The following is a 26,832-nucleotide window of genomic DNA, read 5'->3' on the forward strand; positions in this document are numbered from 1 at the left end:
ATATTCATAACAGACAATGAGTAAGTAAAATATTTATTTCGATTTATGTCCTTAGGCTAATCATTTGGTGCATTAGGCTAAAGTGTATGCTGTTGATGCAGATATTTTCATTTAATCTCATCTGGAGTCAAACCACACGGTTAGGAATTGATTTTGGACTTATTGGATAATTATGTTAGATGATCATGGTGTGAGAAGGTGCTATATCGGCCACTTGATGATCGAAATGCGGGGTAGAAAAACAACAACCGAAGAACAACCAAAACGCCTGGCCCTAATCCATTGGTGCCACCCTGTTTTAACAACATTTATGTATTTATGTATATTTTAAATAAATATGTGTTTAAGCCTTATATTACATATATTTAAATATATGGACATATTACAAAATTGGCCTTTTTGATATATTTCTACATATGTATTTATATATTTAAATATATGGAAATACATTTTGATAGCATGCTGTGGTAGCTAGTAAAATAAATGCCCAAATATATTTCATAAATATATGTTGCCATGTATTTTAATGAATGGAAATGTTTGCTTTTTACCTTAATGCTGTAGCTAGGCTACATAAATAAATACAAATCTATGCATAAATCTACAAATCACAATAGCCTACTGTGGTCATTCATCTGAATGAATGACTAATGACTGACAACTAACAGAGTGCTTTCAATACTCGTCATTGTTTGCTCAAATAACTTGGTCCGTTGTTGAATTGTCACATGGGAGTCATCGGAAGGTCGCATCTGAAACAATATAATGTATATGATTACCTCTGTACACTTAACATCTGTATTTGGAAATGATGTCTTTGTACATCCAATTGATACTTCGATTCCTTCACCTCCAGTGTCCATTTTCAGACTCACAAGTTGACAGTTACCCTGTGGATAATGCTGAGACAGGTTGACATTACCCACATTACCCTGTGGATAATGCTTAGACAGGTTGACCGTTACCCTGTGGATAATGCTGTGACAAGTTGGCAGTTACCCTATGGATAATGCTGAGACAGGTTGGCAGTTACCCTGTGGATAATGCTGAGACAGGTTGACAGCTACCCTGTGGATAATGCTGAGACAGGTTGACAGTTACCCTATGGATAATGCTGAGACAGGTTGACAGTTACCCTATGGATAATGTTGAGACAAGTTGGCAGTTACCCTGTGGATAATGCTGAGACAAGTTGGCAGTTACCCTGTGGATAATGATGTGACAGATTAGCAGTTACCCTGTGGATAATGCTGTGACATGTTGGCAGTTACCCTGTGGATAATGCTGAGACAAGTTGGCAGTTACCCTGTGGATAATGCTAAGACAGGTTGGCATTTACCCTGTGGATAATGCCGAGACAGGCTGACAGTTACCCTATGGATAATGCCGAGACAGGTTGACAGTTACCCTGTGGATAATGCTGAGACAAGTTGGCAGTTACCCTGTGGATAATGCTAAGACAGGTTGACAGTTACCCTGTGGATAATGCTGAGACAGGTTGACCGTTACCCTATGGATAATGTTGAGACAGGTTGACCGTTACCCTATGGATAATGCTGAGACAGGTTGGCAGTTACCCTGTGGATAATGCTGTGACAGGTTGGCAGTTACCCTGTGGATAATGCGAAGACAGGTTGGCATTTACCCTGTGGTTAATGCTGACACATGTTGACAGTTACCCTGTGGATAATGCTGAGACAAGTTGGCAGTTACCCTGTGGATAATGCTGAGACAGGTTGGCAGTTACCCTGTGGATAATGCTGAGAAAAGTTGGCAGTTACCCTGTGGATAATGCTAAGACAGGTTGGCATTTACCCTGTGGATAATGCTGAGACAGGTTGAATGTTACCCTGTGGATAATTCTGAGACAAGTTGGCAGTTACCCTGTGGATAATGCTAAGACAAGTTGGCATTTACCCTGTGGATAATGCTAAGACAGGTTGACAGTTACCCTATGGATAATGCTGAGACAGGTTGACAGTTACCCTATGGATAATGTTGAGACAAGTTGGCAGTTACCCTGTGGATAATGCTGAGACAAGTTGGCAGTTACCCTGTGGATAATGATGTGACAGATTAGCAGTTACCCTGTGGATAATGCTGTGACATGTTGGCAGTTACCCTGTGGATAATGCTGAGACAAGTTGGCAGTTACCCTGTGGATAATGCTAAGACAGGTTGGCATTTACCCTGTGGATAATGCCGAGACAGGCTGACAGTTACCCTATGGATAATGCCGAGACAGGTTGACAGTTACCCTGTGGATAATGCTGAGACAAGTTGGCAGTTACCCTGTGGATAATGCTAAGACAGGTTGGCATTTACCCTGTGGATAATGCTGAGACAGGCTGACAGTTACCCTATGGATAATGTTGAGACAGGTTGACAGTTACCCTGTGGATAATGTTGAGATAGGTTGGCATTACCCACATTACCCTGTGGATAATGCTGAGACAGGTTGACCGTTACCCTGTGGATAATGCTGAGACAAGTTGGCAGTTACCCTGTGGATAATCCTGAGACAGGTTGACAGTTACCCTGTGGATAATGCTGAGACAAGTTGGCAGTTACCCTATGGATAATGCTGAGACAGGTTGGCAGTTACCCTGTGGATAATGCTGTGACAGGTTGGCAGTTACCCTGTGGATAATGCCGAGACAGGTTGGCAGTTACCCTGTGGATAATGCCGAGACAGGTTGACCATTACCCTGTGGATAATGCTGAGACAGGTTGACAGTTACCCTGTGGATAATGCTGAGACAGGTTGACAGTTACCCTGTGGATAATCCTGAGACAGGTTGACAGTTACCCTATGGATAATGCTGAGACAGGTTGGGAGTTACCCACGTTACCCTGTGGATAATGCTGAGACAAGTTGGCAGTTACCCTGTGGATAATACTGAGACAGAGGATCAGTGAAACAATTCCCCACAAGATGACGAATAAATAAGGGGTTCATGTTCATGAACATATTTTAATCATTTCAAATTTTTATTTGTCAAATGCTTTGTAAACAGTGACTTTCAACGTGGCATCGTCATAGAATTCCACCTTTACAACAAGTCAGTTCATCAAATTTCTGCCCAGCTAGCTGCCCGGGTCAACTGTAAGTGCTGTTATTTTGAAGTGGAAAGGTCTAGAAGCAACAACAGCTCCGCCGGGAAGTTGTAGGCCACAGAAACTCACAAAACGGGACTGCCGAGTTGTGAAGCACGTAAAAACCTATTCTGAAGTCTAATACATAAACAGTGGGATTTCAACTGTTGTTTTTATTTTTGTGTAAAATTAAATATGGCCTGTTCCCCATTATTTGTATCACGTTCAATGGGGAACTTTTATTTTGAAGGCAAACTGCAAATTCCACTATTGTGACTAATCCTTATTGTGCTAGCTTCACATAGGCGTGAATTCCCGACGTCAGTTGCTTCCTGCAGTTGTAGCCTAAAGCATGCTGCCAGTGTAACGGATGTGAAATGGCTAGCTAGTTAGCGGGTACGCCCTACTAGCGTTTCAATCAGTTACGTCACTTGCTCTGAAACCTAGAAGTAGTGTTGCCCCTTGCTCTGCAAGGGCCGCGGTTTTTGTGGAGCGATGGGTAACGACGCTTCGTGGGTGTCAGTTGTTGATGTGTGCAGAGGGTCCCTGGTTCGCGCCCGTGTCGGGGCGAGGGGACGGTTTAAAGTTATACTGTTACACCAGCAGTATCTGAAGTGGCCAGAAATAGTGGTTAAGGTTAGGTTGAAATCACATTGTAAGAAGATACATTGTAGAAATAGGCAGCCTGTATGACTTTGTAGCTGTGTTACTAGTGACGGCTTAGAATTAGCTTGACCCTATGTGCTGCCCTGAGGACACAGAAGGCTTCATCAACAACAGTAATGTGTGATATGTAAAAAGTTGTACAAAAAAATTACCCGGTAAGATAAACTAGTTAACCGGCCAAGCAGATAAGACTAGTAGAGTGATTTTGGTTGTGAAGTGCATTAGTAAAAGTGCACTTGGGGTTCCCGAGTTGCGCAGCGGTCTAAGGCACTGCATCTTAGTGCTAGAGGCATCACTACAGATCCTGGTTCGATTCCAGGCTGTATCACAACCGGCCGTGATTGGGAGTTCCACAATCGGCCTAGCGTCGTCCGGGTTGGGGTTTGGCCTGGGTAGACCGTCATTGTGAGTAAGAATTTGTTCTTAACTGACTTGCCTAGTTAAATAAAGGTTAAATCAAAATACAATAAAAAATTAAAAGCTTTGTCCTTTCTTTAGAACAAAAAGCAATTTACCACTTGGCTGTAAATGGAACAGGGAGGACACTTGAATCAGGCTAGTGACATCTGACCTGTCTCAATTCACCTTCATAACCTAGTCTGGTGGGACCAGCCTGGTCACAGTATTCACCTTCATAACCTAGTCTGGTGGAACCAGCCTGGTCACAGTATTCACCTTCATAACCCAGCCTGGTGGGACCAACCTGGTCACAGTATTCACCTTCATAACCTAGCCTGGTGGGACCAACCTGGTCACAGTATTCACCTTCATAACCTAGTCTGGTGGGACCAACCTGGTCACAGTATTCACCTTCATAACCTAGTCTGGTGGAACCAACCTGGTCACAGTATTCACCTTCATAACCTAGTCTGGTGGGACCAACCTGGTCACAGTATTCACCTTCATAACCTAGTCTGGTGGAACCAGCCTGGTCACAGTATTCACCTTCATAACCTAGCCTGGTGGTACTAACCTGGTCTCCGTATTCACCTTCATAACCTAGTCTGGTGGAACCAGCCTGGTCACAGTATTCACCTTCATAACCTAGCCTGGTGGGACCAGCCTGGTCACAGTATTCACCTTCATAACCTAGTCTGGTGGAACCAACCTGGTCACAGTATTCACCTTCATAACCTAGTCTGGTGGGACCAGCCTGGTCACAGTATTCACCTTCATAACATAGTCTGGTGGAACCAGCCTGGTCACAGTATTCACCTTCATAACCTAGTCTGGTGGGACCAACCTGGTCACAGTATTCACCTTCATAACCTAGTCTGGTGGAACCAGCCTGGTCACAGTATTCACCTTCATAACCTAGTCTGGTGGGACCAACCTGCTCACAGTATTCACCTTCATAACCTAGTCTGGTGGGACCAACCTGGTCACAGTATTCACCTTCATAACCTAGTCTGGTGGGACCAACCTGATCACAGTATTCACCTTCATAACCTAGTCTGGTGGAACCAGCCTGGTCACAGTATTCACCTTCATAACCTAGTCTGGTGGGACCAACCTGATCACAGTATTCACCTTCATAACCTAGTCTGGTGGGACCAACCTGGTCACAGTATTCACCTTCATAACCTAGTCTGGTGCAACCATCCTGGTCACAGTATTCACCTTTATAACCTAGTCTGGTGGAACCAGCCTGGTCACAGTATTCACCTTCATAACCTAGTCTGGTGGAACCAGCCTGGTCACAGTATTCACCTTCATAACCTAGTCTGGTGGGACCAGCCTGGTCTCCGTATTCACCTTCATAACCTAGTCTGCTGGGACCAACCTGGTCACAGTATTCACCTTCATAACCTAGTCTGGTGGGACCAGCCTGATCACAGTATTCAACTTCATGACCTAGTCTGGTGGAACAGCCTGATCACAGTATTCAACTTCATGACCTAGTCTGGTGGGACCAGCCTGGTCACAGTATTCACCTTCATAACCTAGTCTGGTGGGACCAGCCTGGCCACAGTATTCACCTTCATAACTTAGTCTGGTGGAACCAGCCTGGTCACAGTATTCACCTTCATAACCTAGTCTGGTGGTACCAACCTGGTCACAGTATTCACCTTCATAACCTAGTCTGGTGGGACCAACCTGGTCACAGTATTCACCTTCATAACCTAGTCTGGTGGGACCAACCTGGTCACAGCATTCACCTTCATAACCTAGTCTGGTGGTACCAACCTGGTCACAGTATTCACCTTCATAACCTAGACTGGTGGGACCAGCCTGGTCACAGTATTCACCTTCATAACCTAGTCTGGTGGGACCAGCCTGGTCACAGTATTCACCTTCATAACCTAGTCTGGTGGGACCAACCTGGTCACAGTATTCACCTTCATAACCTAGTCTGGTGGAATCAGCCTGGTCACAGTATTCACCTTCATAACCTAGTCTGGTGGGACCAACCTGGTCACAGTATTCACCTTCATAACCTAGTCTGGTGGGACCAGCCTGGTCACAGTATTCACCTTCATAACCTAGCCTGGTTGGACCAACCTGGTCACAGTATTCACCTTCATAACCTAGTCTGGTGGGACCAACCTGGTCACAGTATTCACCTTCATAACCTAGTCTGGTGGTACTAACCTGGTCTCCGTATTCACCTTCATAACCTAGTCTGGTGGAACCAGCCTGGTCACAGTATTCACCTTCATAACCTAGCCTGGTGGGACCAGCCTGGTCACAGTATTCACCTTCATAACCTAGTCTGGTGGAACCAACCTGGTCACAGTATTCACCTTCATAACCTAGTCTGGTGGGACCAGCCTGGTCACAGTATTCACCTTCATAACATAGTCTGGTGGAACCAGCCTGGTCACAGTATTCACCTTCATAACCTAGTCTGGTGGGACCAACCTGGTCACAGTATTCACCTTCATAACCTAGTCTGGTGGAACCAGCCTGGTCACAGTATTCACCTTCATAACCTAGTCTGGTGGGACCAACCTGCTCACAGTATTCACCTTCATAACCTAGTCTGGTGGGACCAACCTGGTCACAGTATTCACCTTCATAACCTAGTCTGGTGGGACCAACCTGATCACAGTATTCACCTTCATAACCTAGTCTGGTGGAACCAGCCTGGTCACAGTATTCACCTTCATAACCTAGTCTGGTGGGACCAACCTGATCACAGTATTCACCTTCATAACCTAGTCTGGTGGGACCAACCTGGTCACAGTATTCACCTTCATAACCTAGTCTGGTGCAACCATCCTGGTCACAGTATTCACCTTTATAACCTAGTCTGGTGGAACCAGCCTGGTCACAGTATTCACCTTCATAACCTAGTCTGGTGGAACCAGCCTGGTCACAGTATTCACCTTCATAACCTAGTCTGGTGGGACCAGCCTGGTCTCCGTATTCACCTTCATAACCTAGTCTGCTGGGACCAACCTGGTCACAGTATTCACCTTCATAACCTAGTCTGGTGGGACCAGCCTGATCACAGTATTCAACTTCATGACCTAGTCTGGTGGAACAGCCTGATCACAGTATTCAACTTCATGACCTAGTCTGGTGGGACCAGCCTGGTCACAGTATTCACCTTCATAACCTAGTCTGGTGGGACCAGCCTGGCCACAGTATTCACCTTCATAACTTAGTCTGGTGGAACCAGCCTGGTCACAGTATTCACCTTCATAACCTAGTCTGGTGGTACCAACCTGGTCACAGTATTCACCTTCATAACCTAGTCTGGTGGGACCAACCTGGTCACAGTATTCACCTTCATAACCTAGTCTGGTGGGACCAACCTGGTCACAGCATTCACCTTCATAACCTAGTCTGGTGGTACCAACCTGGTCACAGTATTCACCTTCATAACCTAGACTGGTGGGACCAGCCTGGTCACAGTATTCACCTTCATAACCTAGTCTGGTGGGACCAGCCTGGTCACAGTATTCACCTTCATAACCTAGTCTGGTGGGACCAACCTGGTCACAGTATTCACCTTCATAACCTAGTCTGGTGGAATCAGCCTGGTCACAGTATTCACCTTCATAACCTAGTCTGGTGGGACCAACCTGGTCACAGTATTCACCTTCATAACCTAGTCTGGTGGGACCAGCCTGGTCACAGTATTCACCTTCATAACCTAGCCTGGTTGGACCAACCTGGTCACAGTATTCACCTTCATAACCTAGTCTGGTGGGACCAACCTGGTCACAGTATTCACCTTCATAACCTAGTCTGGTGGGACCAGCCTGGTCACAGTATTCACCTTCATAACCTAGTCTGGTGGGACCAGCCTGGTCACAGTATTCACCTTCATAACCTAGTCTGGTGGGACCAGCTTGGTCACAGTATTCACCTTTATAACCTAGTCTGGTGGGACCAACCTGGTCACAGTATTCACCTTCATAACCTAGTCTGGTGGGACCAGCCTGGTCACAGTATTCACCTTCATAACCTAGTCTGGTGGGACCAACCTGATCACAGTATTCACCTTCATAACCTAGTCTGGTGGGACCAACCTGGTCACAGTATTCACCTTCATAACCTAGTCTGGTGCAACCATCCTGGTCACAGTATTCACCTTTATAACCTAGTCTGGTGGAACCAGCCTGGTCACAGTATTCACCTTCATAACCTAGTCTGGTGGAACCAGCCTGGTCACAGTATTCACCTTCATAACCTAGTCTGGTGGGACCAGCCTGGTCACAGTATTCACCTTCATAACCTAGTCTGGTGGGACCAACCTGGTCACAGTATTCACCTTCATAACCTAGTCTGGTGTGATCAACCTGGTCACAGTATTCACCTTCATAACCTAGCCTGGTGGGACCAGCCTGGTCACAGTATTCACCTTCATAACCTAGTCTGGTGGGACCAGCCTGGTCACAGCATTCACCTTCATAACCTAGTCTGGTGGAACCAGCCTGGTCACAGTATTCACCTTCATAACCTAGTCTGGTGGAACCAGCCTGGTCACAGTATTCACCTTCATAACCTAGTCTGGTGGAACCAGCCTGGTCACAGTATTCACCTTCATAACCTAGTCTGGTGGGACCAGCCTGGTCACAGTATTCACCTTCATAACCTAGTCTGGTGGGACCAACCTGGTCACAGTATTCACCTTCATAACCTAGTCTGGTGGGACCCACCTGGTCACATTATTCACCTTCATAACCTAGTCTGGTGGGACCAACCTGGTCACATTATTCACCTTCATAACCTAGCCTGGTGGGACCAGCCTGGCCACAGCACTTGATTGTCTTTTTTTAATGATTGAATTAAATGGTATCAGTCAATATGTGGAGTGAGAAAAACTGTGTATTCTGCACCAGGATCAGGGAACTCCTGTTGTATACTGGACACCACACAGGAAGGTATAACCACTGACATGTTACCATGGTAACCCCATTACCACCAGACAGGAAGGTATAACCACTGACATGTTACCAAGGTAACCCCATTACCACCAGACAGGAAGGTATAACCACTGACATGTTACCATGGTAACCCCATTACCACCAGACAGGAAGGTATAACCACTGACATGTTACCAAGGTAACCCCGTTACCACCACACAGGAAGGTATGATCACTCCGACATGTTACCATGGTAACCACATTACCACCACACAGGAAGGTACGACCACTCCGACATGTTACCATGGTAGCCCCATTACCACCACACAGGAAGGTATGATCACTCCGTCATGTTACCATGGTAATCCCATTACCACCACACAGGAAGGTATGACCACTCCGACATGTTACCATGGTAGCCCCATTACCACCACAAAGGAAGGTATGACCACTCCGACATGTTACCATGGTAACCCCATTACACCACACAGGAAGGTATGACCACTCTGACATGTTACCATGGTAACCCCATTACCACCACACAGGAAGGTATGACCACTCCGACATGTTACCATGGTAACCCCATTACCACCACACAGGAAGGTATGATCACTCCGACATGTTACCATGGTAACCCCATTACCACCACACATGAAGGTATGACCACTCCGACATGTTACCATGGTAACCCCATTACCACCACACAGGAAGGTCTGATCACTCCGACATGTTACCATGGTAACCTCATTACCACCAGACAAAATGCAGATAGGCACAGTATCTGTAATGCCAAGAGTGTGCAAAGCTGTCATCAAGGCAAAGGGTGGCTACTTTGAAGAATCTCAAATATAAAATATATTTAGAGTTGTTTCAAAAAATAATTGTTGCTAAATAATTCCATATGTTATTTCATAGTTTTGAGGTCTTCACTATTATTCTACAATGTAGAAAATAGTCAAAATAAAGAAAAAACCCTGGAATGAGTAAGTGTATCCAAACTGTTGACTGGTACTGTATATAAATTCAACAATTTCATTCTTCTCATATGACTCTGTAGGCTACTGACCTATTCAAAGCTTCCTCTGGCATCTCACCATACATTCTATCTGAATGTAGTTATTGAACTCCACCTGCAGGAGGTTTGTGTGTTGTGATTGAATGGCGGGAAAACAACTGCTGGCAAAATTCTGACACAAGACAAGACACACCCACATTAAACCACACCCCCAAACCAACTCACGTTTGGCTTGTCATGGTCGCCTGCATTTCTTTAGGAGCAAGTCAAAACATTTGGCTAAATCAGTGGGTGCAGTTCCCCTTTGAAGGAGATTTGCCATATCAACATCTCGTGCAAGGCCAGATTATGTTTCAAGAGACACCCAACCCCTCTCTAAAGCTAGCAAGCAAAACATTGCTTGGCTAGTCAAGATAATTTTTTTATTCATTTTTTATTTTTATTTTTTATTTTTAACAATAGCTTTGGCAATTAAATGATATTTAATACATACTTGTCATCAACTGAACTCTACTCAACTTTAATTTTCATAACAATTCTTACCTTGGTTAGTCACACTGCACGTTTGTGGCAAGCTAAAGAAGGAGCTAGCTAGCTAGGTAGCTAGGTGTTTTAGCAAGCTTAATGAAAACTCTTGCTTGCAGTTGAAGAAATCCATTCCTCTGTCACCAAACAGGTTAAACACATATTTTAATAACATTTTATGAAAGGTTTAGGCAAATAAAATAATCCAAAAGAAAGCTATTTGGCATGATTTATCTTTTCCTTCTGAAGAAAATTCTAAATTGTCAGTTGGAGCCGGGGCTGGGGCTCGGGACCATTTCAAATTGTGAAGCACAGCTCGGGACACCAAGGATGGACAGAAAATATATTTACAAATATGTTCTATGTTCATGTGCTTTTCGAAATAAACATCTTGTTAATTTTCACTATGTTTCATAAGTGGCAGGTAGGCTATACCTCAATGGCTGCAGAATTTATTTTCCACTACAACTTGTGCATACAAAACCCCACTTTAGAAACCTAATGCTGGGTACTAGAGGTCATTAGAGACTCAACCAGCGGAGGCTGATGGGAGGAGCTATAGGAGGATAGGCTCATTGTAATGGTTGGAATGGAATGAATGGAATGGTATCAAACACATGGAAACCATGGAAACCACATGTTTGACTCCATTCCATTAATTCCATTCCAGCCATTACAATGAGCCCATCCTCCTATAGCTCCACCCACCAGCCTCCATTGGACTCAAACGTATCATCAGGGTAGAGAAGGTTGTCAGGTGCAAGTGTGTATTTTACACATATTTTACAAATATATTTACATGTTAACTTATATTTTATGAACTTTTAAGTTGTCATTCATTATTTTGTTGTCAAACTTGTCAAAGTATAGGTCTGAACTTGGTAGTTTTATGCATTGGATTTTAATGTAGCCTAACTACAGTAATAAGGTAAAAAGCAAACATTTCCATTCATTAAAATATGGCAACATATATTTATGAAATATAATTGGGAAATTATTTTACTAGCTACCACAGCACGCTATCAAAATGTATTTCCATATATTTAAAGATATAAACATATTTGTAGTCATATGAAAAAGGCCAATTTTGTAATATGTCGATATATTTAAATATATGTAATATAAGGCTTAAACATATATTTAGATATCTGTAATTTACATATACGTAAATACATGTACATACATGTTGTTAAAATATATATCAATATATTTTTCCGTTTGAGGAGGAATAGTCTATCTAGTCACCAATGATTAGGGCCAGGCGTTTCCGTTGTTGTTTTTCCAACCCCGCATTTCGATAAACCGACCTCAAGTGGCCGATATAGCACCTTCTCACACCATGATCATCTAACATAATTATCCAATTAGTCCAAAATCAATTCCCAACCATGTGGATTGACTTCAAATGAAATAATTGCCAACAATTATTCTCATCGGCAGTATTAGCTTATTTTAAGGACATTATCGACATAAATATTTTACTTATTCATTGCCTGGTATTAACATTATAATGGGAATAATATGTATTTTAATCTAAGAAAATGTAACACATTAAAGAAAAAGTAGGCATTTTAATTTGCTGTAGAATAAATGATGAGGATATATATGGCTTTTGCAAGCGCCAACATCCCTCTCGAAAAAGTTGACAATCCCAAATTGCGCGCATTCATTAACACACATGTAAAGAACGGAGCCGCAGTCCGGTAAAAACACAACAGAAAGCATCTCCATAGTAACGGACAAATCCACCGACACACATTTTGTATGAGAGCTGGATGAAGACGTTACAGTTGTTCTGGCTGATAGAGTGTATTTACAGGCAGTGAACTATTCAACAGTGTTAGAATATCACTCCGAGTAGCTGCGCTTTTACATGCGCCTTGCGGAGGCGGAGAAGTTAATCTCTCCAAATACTGCCGTTTTACCAGAGATGGATCAATTGTGTTATTTCTATAGGAAATGAAAATAGGCAAGTCATTAGTATTCTGAAAATAGTCTATATTTCACCCTCTACATTTTCTGATACAAAAATGCCTATCATAACCACATGATAACAGGCAACGAATACGCTGTGAAATATTGTTGTTGATGATGTTGTCTTGTTATGTAAAGACGAGACTGTTTCACTAAATCCTCCAAAACGTTTCAAGGTTGAAGCATTCTTCTGAGACGGAATAATTATTTCAGATGGCTGTCTATCCTGTCTATCCTGTCTTTCCTGTCTTTCCATTTAAAATGTGACGCTAAATTACAGGTTTTGCAGAATATATTGTAGTCTGCAATGAGCATCCCAGCGGGGAATTTCAAGCGATAGAGATTTTTATTGTGCACTTATATTTTCTGCTTGGATTCATTGGATTCCCTTTACGTGTCCTAATTGCCCCATTTATATAACCTCCTGTGATCAGGGATTGAGTCTGTTGGAGGCGATCAGCTTGAGAAAAACGAGGTGTAAAATCACTGATCTACAAATAGTTTTCCCTGCTAAATAACAGGCTTAGTGAAATTAAGATTCGTATGCTGCGCCTCCCCTGGTTAAAGCGATCCCTCCGCCAAAAACGAATGGACAACCAGACTGGAATGATTGAGACTTGTGTCAATTACAGAGCATTTCCTAGGATTCTCTGCCTGCATCAAACCCAGTGGATAATGCTGGAAATATAGGTCAATAAAAACGGTGTTTAGTTTTTTTTAAAACGCCTGGCCCTACTATATAAACCCTCTATTTCTGCTATGGATCCCCATTCACTGCTGCCAAGGATTAAAACAATTATATCACAATAATGTTTGCAGCGATCATTATCATCAAAAACATCTAGGAAATGTCCTCTCTGTTCACAGGTAGTTAATCTGAGATGGATTTAAATCCCGCCCAGAGCCAGGAAGGTATTTATTTATGATGATATGCATCCAGCCACAGATCCCCTGACTTCTTCAGTGACCTGGGGAAGAACAGAGGTGGATAACAAACCAGGTAAATCACATAGGATTCTGAGAGCAGCAGGTATCACCTTATGATGTACAATCTACTCCCAGAGGATAGCACTATACAAGTATTCATTAAAACATGTTACCTGACAACATCAGTCATGCCTTTCTGCAAAGTCTTGACCTGATAAGGAACTCCATGTTTCTCACACAGAGCACGAACCAGAGGAGCCACCAGGTGGTAGTTATGACGGGGCATGGTGGGAAACAGACTGGGAGACAGAGGGGGAGACAGAGAAAGAGAGGCAGAGAGAGAGTGGGGGGGGGCAGGGAGAGAGAGAGGGGTGGGGGAGGAGGAAGGAGAGAGAGGGAGAGGGGTGGGGGAGGAGGAAGGAGAGAGAGGGAGAGATGGAGAGGGGTGGGGGAGGAGGAAGGAGAGAGAGGGAGGGAAAGACAGAGAGAGCAAACGCAATCAGAGTTTTTCAGAGAAACCTCAGTTTCTGAGTAGGATTGTATTGATATTGTATCTAAACACTATTATGAGGTACAGTAATTAGTACAAACAACAAATTATATTTCAGATCAAATGAAGCTGAATACTGCTTAAACTATAATTTAGTATGTCAATGCCCTGATAAATGACCATATAAATACAGTATATACTGTTGACAGACAACAGTAAGGTGGGATATTTGTTTCACTTACTGGTGTTCAATCTGAAAGTTGAGGTGTCCACTGAACCAGTCATTGAAGGTTGACTGTTCAATGTTGCAAGTAGCACTCAACTAAGACCAGAGAAAGAGACACGTTATAACTCCCTCTGCTGGAGAACTACGGATGGCACAGACCCAGAAAACACTCCTGAGCCTGTATTCAGGACTGCTGTTCTCGGATCAGTTTAGCCTTTTAAGATGATAATGAATAGGAATGTATGGACAGGGGGGACCTGATCCTAGGTCAGCCCTCCTACTCCAAGATACAGACCCAGTTGTCTAGTAATGATGACATGTTACCTGCATGGTGAGCCAGTCCTGGTGTCTAGTAATGATGACATGTTACCTGCATGGTGAGCCAGTCCTGGTGTCTCTCGTGATCCATCTCCATAGGAAGATGACTCATCTGGGTCACCCACACAAACCAGTGGCTTTCCAAAAACCTATATATACAGTACAATATTCACAATACAATTATTCAGCCACAATATTATGTTTCATTACTACATCAAGCACATCATTGTGTTGTTTTCTAATACTGTAGATGGTTTGAATACAACGAATGAATGAGTTATTCTTTGATCTCCCTCTCAGTTCATACTTTACCTGACGAAGCTGATCAATGCTACTGAGCCAAAGAAACCAAAGAAGGGATAGTAACAGCAGAAGAAGCGAAGGTAGAAACTCATCGACCACGCCAGATCCTTCACAGGAGACAAAGATTGGTATTACGGCCAGACATGATCACATCTGGGGTTCCTAGCAAAGCAACAATGATCACATCTTGGGTTCCTAGCAAAGCAACAATGATCACATCTAGGGTTCCTAGCAAAGCAACAATGATCACATCTAGGGTTCCTAGCAAAGCAACAATGATCACATCTAGGGTTCCTAGCAAAGCAACAATGATCACATCTAGGGTTCCTAGCAAAGCAACAATGATCACATCTAGGGTTCCTAGCAAAGCAACAATGATCACATCTAGGGTTCCTAGCAAAGCAACAATGATCCCATCTAGGGTTCCTCGCAAAGCAACAATGATCACATCTAGGGTTCCTAGCAAAGCAACAATGATCACATCTAGGGTTCCTAGCAAAGCAACAATGATCACATCTAGGGTTCCTAGCAAAGCAACAATGATCACATCTAGGGTTCCTAGCAAAGCAACAATGATCCCATCTAGGGTTCCTCGCAAAGCAACAATGATCACATCTAGGGTTCCTAGTGTCACTCCAGGTGGACTCCACTGTTTGGTGAACTGGAACGCGCTTCACGTTGATTTTATCCGGTATTAGAAACAGTTTAGTCAGTCATACATTTTATTGAATATTTACGTTTTAGGGTACCTGAGGTTGGATTAGGAACTTTGTTTGAAATGTTTGGACAAAGTTTACAGGTAACTTAACTTATTAGATACTTTGTAGGCATGTTGGGCGAGTTGAAACCGGTGTATTTCTGAATCAAACGCGCCAAATAAATTGACATTTTTGGGACATAAAGAAGGACATTATCGAACAAAAGGACCATTTGTGATGTTTCTGGGACCTTTTGGAGTGCCAACAGAAGAAGATCTTCAAAGGTAAGTCAATAATTATATCGCTATTTCTGACTTTTGTCGCGCACCTGCCTGGTTGAAATCTGATTTCCACTGGTTTGTATGCGGGGCGTTGTCCTCAGATAATCGCATGGTCTGCTTTCGCCGTAAAGCCTTTTTGAAATCTGACACATCGACTAGATTAACAAGAAGTTAAGCTTTATTTTGATGTATTACACATATATTTTCGTGAATGTTGAATATTGATATTCCTGCAGTTTGAATTTGGCGCGCTGCCATTTCACTGGATGTTGTCAAATCAATCCCGCTAAAGGAATTGTCGTGTGAAGGAATACATAAGAGGTTAAATAAAGGTGAAATTAAAAAATGTATATATATAATTACTCACCACCCAGTCCCGTTGTGAAAACATGGTCCGGAATATCTGGATGTTGAAAAACACTGGAACGATTAGTGGAGGTCCAACTGAGAGACAGAAGGAAAATATTGGTATTACATACATACATCAGTGGTCTATATTTTGCTTTTATGTGTTCAATGGAAGTTGATATGATTTATATACGGAAATCCATGAAAGGTGTTCAGAAACTTACTGAGGAAGAAGTACTGGTGTTGGTAATGGTAGGGCATGTACTTCAACTTCTTTACACCATACTGCAATAGACAGAGACAAGGAGTCAGATGGATCTTACACAGAAACACTAATACCGGGTTAACACTACTGAGACAAACTGTTACATGGATATCATTACATGGTTATTTCATGAATATTACATAAAATGAATGAACTATTACATGGATATTTGAATATTACATGGTTATTTCATGAATATTACATTAAATGAATTAACTATTACCTGGATATTTGAATATTACATGGTTATTTCATGAATATTACATTAAATTAATGAACTATTATATGGATATTTGAATATTACATGGATATTATTACATGGTTATTTCATGAATATGATATTAATTTAATGAACTATTACATGGATATTTAAATACAGCATTAAAACTTCTTATGGCTGCAGGGGCAGTATTGAGTAGCTTGGATGAAAGGTGCCCATTTCAAACGGCCTGCTCCTTAGTCATAGTTCCTAATATTTGCATATTATTATTAATATTGGATAGAAAACACTCCAAAGTTTCTAAAACTGTTTGAATTATTTCTCTGAGATTAACAGAACTCATATTGGCAGGCAAAATCCTGAGTTGAAATCAAAACCGGAAGTCAGAAATCTGAGATTGTCTGTATTCAACAGAGTCCCTAAAGAAGTCCAAATGACGTATGACTGGGGTTGCACTGCCTAGGGGTTCCACTAGATGTCAGCAATCAATAGAAATTCCAATGAGATTTCTATGGTGTTGTGGGAGAGAATGAGAGCAGAATCAGTCAGGTGTCCATCAAGCAGCCACTCGCGTAACATCCTACTTCCTCATGCAAGCCACTGACGTTCCATTGCTCACTAAGAGAACAAAGAATACTCCGGTTGGAACTTTATTGAAGCTATATGTTAAAAACATCCTAATGATTGATTCAGTACTTAGTTTGAAATGTTTCTTCGACCGGTAATATCACATTTTGAAGTTTTTGTCCGATATGAAGCTGACCAGAATTAGCGTTTGGATATGTTTACCAAACGCGCTAACAATTGGACATAAATAACCGATTTTTTCGAACAAAACAAACATTTATTGTGGACCTGGAGTTTCTGCTGTGCTTTCTGATCGAAACCAACAAAGGTAATGAAATATTTATAATATATTTTGTTGTTTATAGTGACGCTATCTTTGCAGCTGTGATATGCTAATTTGAGCGCCGTCTCAGACTATAGCGTGCAGTTATTTTTCCTTAAAGTTTTTTTAAAATCTGACATAGCGGTTGCATTAAGGAGAGGTATATCTATAATTCAATGTGTATAACTTGTATTATCATCTATATTTATGATGAGTATTCATGTTGAAACAATGGGCTATGCAAAGTCACTTGATGTTTTTGCATTTAGTGATTCTTGTAGCCTCAATGTAAACTCAGATTTTTTTATATAAATATGAATTGAATCAAACAAAACACGCATGTATTGTGTAACATGAAGTCCTATGAGTGTCATCTGATGAAAATAATCGAAGGTTAGTGATTCATTTTATCTCTATTCTGGTTTTTGTGATGCTATCATTAGCTGGGAAAAATGGCTATGATTATTTTTAGTTTTGTGGTGACCTAACATAATTGTTTGTAGTGCTTTCGCTGAAAAGCCTATTTGAAATCGGACACTTTGGTGGGATTAACAACAAGATTACCTTTAAAATGATATAAGACACATGTATGTTTGAGGAATTTTAATTATGAGATTTATGGTTTTTGAATTTGGCGCCCTGCACTTGGACTGGCTGTTGTCATATTGGTCCTGATATCGGGCTTGCAGCCATAAGAAGTCATTAATAATATTACATGAATGATTAGATTATTATTGAAATATGACATGGAGTCAGATGGGTCATAAAGCAGTAAGGTTGTGGGTCCAGTTGGGGCAGAGATCACATATATATTATAGAGATAACTACCTCTACAGGCTGTTTGTCTCCGAGGACGAAGACATGCAGTGAGTTGATATCAGGATCTTTACGAAAAATGTTGGGTTTAGCGTGGTGCTGGAAGTGACGATGGTTCCACCAGTTAGCAGAGGCACCCTGGAAACACACAGCTACTGTTACTTATTAATGGTACACACAATTACATTTACTGTAACTTACACCTGTTGGACACTACACCAAATAAGGCTAATGTATAGCAGTGAACTTGTAAATGTAACAGTGCTCTGGTGAATGTAGGAAAGTGAAAGGGACAGTTTCCTGAACAAAGATTTAACGTAGTCCTGGAGTAAAATGTACTTTCAAAGGAGATTATCCATTGAGAATGGTTTTCAGTCCAGGACTGGGTTTAAACGGTGTCCGGTTAATTTATCCAAAGAGTAGCAGAAGATCAGCCTAAAGAAACAGTCATGTCAAATGTCCAACCATTGTCCAGTAGCCTACCTTTAGGTGTCCAATGACAAACTTGTGCAGTTTGTGGTTCCAGCTGGATTTCTTGCAGACTGACAGGTGGCCGTAGTCATGCTGCAGCCAGCCAGCCTGGGCCTGAGAGGGAAAAAGAAAGGCAGATTTTGAACGGTGTCTGAAAGGTGGTTTGGTAACCTTAAGTCTCTTCTCCCTCTTTTTCCCCTGCCCAGCTACAAGGTTTCTCCCTGCAGGCGGTCACTGAGTCCGAGTTATAATGGAGTTCCTGAAACTTGACCCCAAAAAACCTTCTGAGTCAGATGGTTTAGACTCTTTCTTCTTTAAGGTTGCTGCCCCTATCATCGCCAAGCCTATCTCCGACCTTTTGAACCTGTCTCTCCTTTCTGGAGAGGTTCCCATTGCTTGGAAGGCAGCCACAGTTCATCCTTTATTAAAAGGGAGAGCTCAAGCTGATCCTAACTGTTATAGGCCTATTTCTATTTTGCCCTGTTTATCAAAAGTGTTGGAAAAACCTGTCCATAATCAACTGACTGGCTTTCTTGATGTCTATAGTATTCTCTCTGGTATGCAATCTGGTTTCTGCTCAGGTTATAAATGTGTCACTGCAACCTTAAAGGTCCTCAATGATGTCACTATTGCCCTTGATTCTAAACAATATTGTGCTGCTGTTTTTATTGACTTGGCCAAAGCTTTTGATACGGTAGACCATTCCATTCTTGTGGGCCGGCTAAGGAGTATTGGTGTCTCTGAGGGGTCTTTAGTCTAGTTTGCTAACTACCTCTCTCAAAGAGTGCAGTGTATAACGTCAGAACATCTGCTGTCTCAACCACTGCCTGTCACCAAGGGAGTACCCCAAGGCTCGATCCTAGGCCCCATGCTCTTCTCAATTTACATCAACAACATAACACAGGCAGTAGGAAGCTCTCTTATCCATTTATATGCAGATGATACAGTCTAATACTGAGCTGGTCCCTCCCCGGACTTTGTGCTAAACGGTCTACAACAAAGCTTTCTTAGTGTCCAACAGGCTTTCTCTGTCATGTGGTTTGGTAAGAAGAATGCCCCACTCCCTACAGGTGTGATTACTACCTCTGAGGGTTTTGAGCTTGAGGTAGTCACCTCATACAAGTACTTACTAACCCTGATTCAGATGACCATCCTACCCATGCTAGATTACGCAGACATAATTTATAGATCGGCAGGTAAGAGTGCTCTCGAGCAGCTAGATGTTCTTTACCATTCAGCCATCAGATTTGCCAGCAATGCTCCTTATTGGACACATCACTGCACTATACTCCTCTGTAAACTGGTCATCTCTGTATACCCATCGCAAGACCCACTGGTTGATGCTTATTTATAAGACCCTCTTAGGCCTCACTCCCCCCTATCTGAGATATCTACTGCAGCCCTCATCCTCCACATACAACACCCGTTCTGCCAGTCACATTCTGTTAAAGGTCCCCAAAGCACACACATCCCTGGGTCACTCCTCTTTTCAGTTCGCTGCAGCTAGCGACTGGAACGAGCTGCAAAAAACACTCAAACTGGACAGTTTTATCTCAATCTCTTCATTCAAAAACTCAATCATGGACTCTCGTACTGACAGTTGTGGCTGCTTCGCGTGATGTATTGTTGTCTCTACCTTCTTGCCCTTTGTGCTGTTGTCTGTGCCCAATAATGTTTGCGCCATGTTTTTGCTGCTACCATGTTGTGCTCCTGCCATGTTGTGTTGCTGCCATGCTGTGTTGCTACCATGTTGTGCTCCTGCCATGTTGTGTTGCTACCATGCTGTGTTGCTACCATGTTGTGCTCCTGCCATGTTGTGTTGCTACCATGCTGTGTTGCTACCATGTTGTGCTCCTGCCATGTTGTGTTGCTACCATGCTGTGTTGCTACCATGCTGTGTTGCTACCATGCTATCTTGTTGTCTTAGGTCTCTCTTTATGCAGTGTTGTCTCTCTTGTCGTGATGTGTGTTTTGTCCTATATTTATATTGTATTTTTTTATTTTTTATCTCATCCCCCGTCCCCACAGGAGGCCTTTTGCCTTATGGTAGGCCGTCATTGTAAATAAGAATTTGTTCTTAACTGACTTGCCTAGTTAAATAAAGGTAAATAAAAATAACACCCTTACCCTAACCTTAATCGTAATCTATTCGTCTAATTCTAACCTTAATCCTAAACCTAACTCTAACCTTAATCCTAACCTTAACCTAATCCTCTAATTCTAACCTTAATCATAAACCTAACCTAATCATCTAATTCTAACCTTAATCCGAAACCTAACCTTAACCTTAATCCTAACCCTAACCTAATCCTCTAATTCTAACCTTAATCCTAACCCTAACCTAATCCTCTAATTCTAACCTTAATACTAAAACTAACCTTAATCCTAACCCTAACCTAATCCTCTAATTCTAACCTTAATCCTAAACCTAACCTTAATCTTAATCCTAACCCTAACCTAATCCTCTAATTCTAACCTTAATCCTAATCCTAAACCTAACCTTAAACTTAATCTTATTCCTAACCCTAACCCTAACCTTCGATCCCTATGCCTAACCTTTGAATCTGCCTGTCAACTATCTTCTTGTACTCCCTAATAATACTGTAATGGTACCTGAGACGTGGCCAGCATGAGGGAACAGAGCAGTGTGACGCTCCAGCTGGTCCCCCAGACCCAGAGCAGGCCCAAAGCCAGGGCCTCTAGTAGCAGGATGTGGCCCAGGTAGAGGCTGAAGAACAGGGGGCGGGCACGGAGGAGGCCCTCACTCTCCACACGGTCGCGCAAGGCCTGGAAGTCTTGCACTAGTGCTGCCTGTATGGATTAGAGGTGATCAATAATCAATTAAGATGTATGAAGTAAGGGGTCTTTCTCAATCACTCTGTCCTTGAATCGAGGTGGCGAGCTGATAGGATGCAAGGAAATGCAGAAAGACCAACTGTGATAGAGCATAGTAGATGAACCAGGAGGAAGGCGGATGATGGTAGAGAGATGAGAATTGAGGGAGTGAAGGGGAGGAGAGGAAGAAGGACAGGAGAGGAAAAAGGACAGTGTAAATTCTAACCAGATTTTGGCACTGTACAGGTGCTAGCAGGAGTTGAAACAGTTGTGTGGAGCAGACCAGCTCAGACCAGCTCAAGAAGAAGAAGAATGTAAGAAGAAGAAGAAGGGTAAGGAAATAGAAGTAACAGAAAGCTGAAGAGTACCGGGATAAGATGTAAGACTCCTGAATAGATAAACAGACAGCGGACAGCAGGGCATCTGGGCACATAGACAGGCTGGTATAATGTGATCTGGTTATAGGGGCATCTGGGCATATAGACAGGCTGGTATAATGTGATCTAGTTATAGGGGCATCTGGACACATAGACAGGCTGGTATAATGTGATCTAGTTATAGGGGCATCTGGACACATAGACAGGCTGGTATAATGTGATCTAGTTATAGGGGCATGTGGACACATAGACAGGCTGATATAATGTGATCTAGTTATAGGGGCATCTGGACACATAGACAGGCTGGTATAATGTGATCTAGTTATAGGGGCATCTGGACACATAGACAGGCTGGTGTAATGTGATCTAGTTATAGGGGCATCTGGACACATAGACAGGCTGGTATAATGTGATCTAGTTATAGGGGCATCTGGACACATAGACAGGCTGGTATAATGTGATCTAGTTATAGGGGCATCTGGACACATAGACAGACTGGTATAATATGATCTAGTTATAGGGGCATCTGGGCACATAGACAGGCTGGTATAATGTGCCCTAGTTATAGTAGATGACTGAAGATAACACACTACTTCTCTAGGAGATAAATCCTGTCTTTAAATATCTCTATCCACATCATACCTGCTCTTACCACACTCTGACACATTATAGAAAGTATCATTCTGCACAGCATTCTGTCTGAGAAGCATGGAATTCCCTATCAGCCAGAGAAAGACAGGCCTCACACTGGTCCCAGGGTCCCTACCTTAACCTAGAGTGGGTGTGGTGTCAGAGGGAGAGATGCTGTAGGCTTCACATTCTATGTTTCAGTATGTAGCCTACAACGATGTATGTTATGTAGAGGGAGAGATGCTGTAGGCTTCACATTCTATGTTTCATTATGTAGCCTACAACGATGTATGTTATGTAGAGGGAGAGATGGTGTAGGCTTCACATTCTATGTTTCATTATGTAGCCTACAACGATGTATGTTATGTAGAGGGAAAGATGCTGTAGGCTTCACATTCTATGTTTCATTATGTAGCCTACAACGATGTATGTTATGTAGAGGGAGAGAGAGAAAGACGGGCCTCCTCACATTTTTCCCATGGTCCTGGCTGGGCTCTGTCGTTGCCAGCTCTCCAATCAGCAACGGCTTCAGAAACTTCCTGACAAAATGAGGATCAGGATGGAATGCGACAAATGCTTCCTAGAAATCAGAGATATAGATTCATCTATGTTGTTATTAAAGAGAAATACATACAAATGTCCTTCTTATGTCTCTCAGTTAATAAAACAAATATTTTAAAAGTAAAAAAATAAATACAAATTAATTAACTGTGAGGTTAGTTAATAGATTATCATGAAATTAGGATCCAGCAATGTACGATCCACTAACAACTAGTGTAAAATGTCATACAGTCATAATGTACGATCCACTAACAACTAGTGTAATATGTCATACAGTCATAATGTACGATCCACTAACAACTAGTGTAATATGTCATACAGTCATAATGTACGATCCACTAACAACTAGTGTAATATGTCATACAGTCATAATGTACGATCCACTAACAACTAGTGTAATATGTCATACCTACAACATAATATTTGTAACAAACTTCCTGGAATAGCTTGAGAACATTTGACCAACAACTTCCATAGTTAGGCTACTGACCGTGGCATCTTCTCCGGCAAAGTGACTGATGACCCGGATGCCCCCCGGGTGTCTCTTCGCCCACTGGGTAATATTATAGACCTTCCTGTCGATGACCAACCACTGGTCGCCTCTGTGGCAGTGCCTCTGGACCTCTTCCCAGGTGTAGACTGCACTGCCACCTCGCCCTCCTCCCCCTCCATCGGGCCCAACCCCGTCACCCTTGGCCGGCTCGCTTGACTCCGTCTGCTGTCCTCCGCCCCCCATCCTTGTTTCTCTCTGCTCCACTCACACCGTCGCTGTGTCGGCTGCGCTCTGTCCAGTCTGCCCAACTGAAACACACTGAGGACCAGTCAAATGCAATGTACAGAGAGGAAGTCAGGGAATGGAATCAGAATCAGATGATGCTGTCTGAGCCAATTCACACCCACGTGATGAAATGGTGTGAATCTTCTGCAGGTTGATGTTTATTGGGATGAGTCTTGTCCTGGAGGCAGAACTGAGAGATTTCTGCTAGATGGGCCAGCTGCAAAGTAAGTGAAAATTGGCTATATTGTAAAAATTCATGAAAACAAAATTTGCTTTTTGGTCTTAATTTAAGATTAGGGTTAGGTTTAAAATCTGATTTGATGACTGTGGCTGTGCCAGCTAGTGACCACGCTGCAGAGCTGCCTCCAGAACAAGATTCATGACGAAAAAAAAACGCTAACCTGCGACTCTTCTGCCAGAGGGAAGGGAGATCTTTTCCAGACAGCGTTGTACAACAAAATGTGTTGTTCAATTCATTTGCTGAAAATATCGAATGACGAATACCTGTAGAGGCGCAATAATGTTAGCCAGTCTAAGTCCCGTAATTCTGTGGAGTTCCTATTCTAACAACATCGAAACCATTAAATATGTTGCTCAAAATATCTACGAATACCTGTAGCATTCTGTATGGAGTTCCTATTGTAATCTGTTGAGCATCGATGCAATTCACCACGATGTTAATTTTTAACACTATATTAGAATAGAGACAAAGAGCATTGAAATGTTCTCATCAATAAATAATAAAGAATACGGAGATGCGCCATTGTGTGGGCATGGACTCCTCTTCCGTTCCGCATATGTTTCCCGAGTTTTATATGACACACAGTGCAAACCTTTATGACTGTTTCATTTTAATGTCTCTATAATGACAGACATTATAAAATCGAATAGTCCGTTGTTGTGTCAACCTTTACAGAAATCCCCAGGCTACATGACATTACATTAAAGTAGGCTATATTGTTATCAACAATATAACGCAATTATACAATGATGATGTGTATATAGAATTAATAGAATAGCTGCACTTACCAACATTTCCAGATGTGCAATCCTCTCTCTCTTCCTCTCTCCTTGTCCTATTCATGCAGATACATTTACTTGTTTCTGATCACCCGTCTCATCATCTATCCAATCAAATCACCGGTATATTTAACCGTATATTTCGTTACATAACCAACTATACCTCACTCGGTCATTCACCCACCCACAAGTTCCCTAAACAATTCCATACCGATCATTCGAGTCTCTCGTCCAATGGGGTTATTTCACTAGACCGCTGGCATATCTGCAATTGGTTCACAACAGCCTATCAGAATTGTAAAAAAAAGTCCCGTCCCTATCAATCTGATTGGCCTTCAGGACTGTCAAAGGCTTGCCTATTCCAACCAATCAGGACGCTCTTGGACGCCCTCACAAGAAGAAGATAGGACAGCCAGTTTGTGTTTTCTTTAGCTGAAGTTTAACATTTAATTTTTCACTTTAGTTACATACGTGTTTTTTTTTTTTAGAGATCCATCAATCCACTCCGTTCAGTAAATGTAACCCGAGTCATCATTATCTAGTGCATAGAAACGAACCAAACCAAACATTTGCCGTGCTACCGTTTTACAGTCATAAAGGGTTCATTTAACTGCGGTATTAGTGTAACGAGTTACAATCTACAGCCCATAAGGGTTAGCTAAAGTATGGTGCGCGGACTTTGGACATTAATAAAATGAGTAAAGTCCCCCCTTGATATGGATTTTTCCTCCTGTTCTCTTTACGGAGTTCTTGATTTGCGTGTCCATGTTTAATTCCCCGAACGACACACACCCCAGCAGCATCCACCAGTCACATACAAAATAAGAATACACGTTCATACACTTCAATAAAACGTTGCTCTAATGACTAACATCAAGTAAGATGACCAGACTACCATATCATATGGAGCGATACCTTCTTACTCTACGGAGGTTTTGCTTACAAATGCTTTCTCTGAGCAGGCCCCTTGATATATCCTGTTGCCAAGGGAACATCTTATACATAAAACATGACATAATACATTAATAGGCAATTACAGCTGAAGGACAGAACTACATAAAATTATATAATACATAACTTTAATAGACAGGTACGGAAATACATAAATTAGATAGAAAACTAGACAATAGAGCAACACAGTGGAGGTGTAATAATACCCATAAAACCTTGCGGTCAAACAGTGAAATGTTTCCCATCGTTTCCCACCATTCATTTTTCCCATAGGGGATTTTAGAAACACTGAAACAATGAATGGTGGAAAAATTATTGGAACCATTTCCCTGTTTGACCGCTAGATTTTGTGTGTATTGTGACTTATACTGTGGTAGACTGAACAAAAATATAAACACAACATGTAAATCATTGGTCCCATGTTTCATGAGCAGAAAAAATAAATAATCCATGCACACAAAAAAGCTTATTTCTGTCAAATTTTGTGCACAAATTTGTTTACATCCTTGTTAGTGAGCATTTGTCCTTTGCTAAAATAATCCATCCACCTGACAAATGTGGCATATCAATAAGGTGATTAAACAGCATTATCATTACACAGGTGCACTTTGTGCTGGGGACAATAAAAAGCCACTCTAAAATGTGGAGTTTTGTCACACAACACAATGCCACAGATGTCTCAAGTTTTGAGGGAGCGTACAATTGGCATGCTGGAATGTTCACCAGAGCTGTTGCCAGAGAATTTAATGTTAATTTCTCTACCATAAGCCGCCTCCAACGTTGTTTTAGAGAATTTGGCGGTATGTCAAACCCGTCTAACAACAGCAGACCGTG

The 26,832-nt window shown here is 42.1% G+C and overlaps 1 protein-coding gene across 5 annotated transcripts; it reads right to left on the bottom strand.

Annotated features, from left to right (window-relative positions):
* Window positions 1-11,502: 11,502 nt before the first annotated feature.
* On the bottom strand, window positions 11,503-25,187 carry LOC120042189 (acyl-CoA Delta-6 desaturase-like). Of its 5 annotated transcripts, none has more exons than XM_038987058.1 (15): window positions 25,057-25,187; window positions 24,429-24,531; window positions 24,150-24,244; window positions 23,740-24,050; window positions 23,158-23,268; window positions 21,460-21,657; window positions 18,859-18,960; window positions 18,388-18,513; window positions 16,410-16,470; window positions 16,205-16,281; window positions 14,868-14,965; window positions 14,608-14,704; window positions 14,254-14,333; window positions 13,695-13,820; window positions 11,503-13,562 (listed from the first exon to the last, which is right to left on the bottom strand). In XM_038987058.1, exons 4-15 carry the CDS (start codon window positions 23,983-23,985, stop codon window positions 13,511-13,513), a joined length of 1,374 nt encoding a protein of 457 aa, XP_038842986.1. In that variant the 5' UTR covers window positions 23,986-24,050; window positions 24,150-24,244; window positions 24,429-24,531; window positions 25,057-25,187; the 3' UTR covers window positions 11,503-13,510. The 5 variants fall into 5 exon arrangements, with proteins under 5 accessions (XP_038842986.1, XP_038842985.1, XP_038842987.1 ...); XM_038987057.1 differs by having other exon boundaries at window positions 23,740-24,060; XM_038987059.1 differs by lacking the exon at window positions 24,150-24,244.
* Between the last annotated feature and the right edge of the window lie 1,645 nt (window positions 25,188-26,832).

Source organism: Salvelinus namaycush, unplaced genomic scaffold (genome assembly GCF_016432855.1).
Source record: "Salvelinus namaycush isolate Seneca unplaced genomic scaffold, SaNama_1.0 Scaffold63, whole genome shotgun sequence".
Classification (NCBI taxonomy): domain Eukaryota; kingdom Metazoa; phylum Chordata; class Actinopteri; order Salmoniformes; family Salmonidae; genus Salvelinus; species Salvelinus namaycush.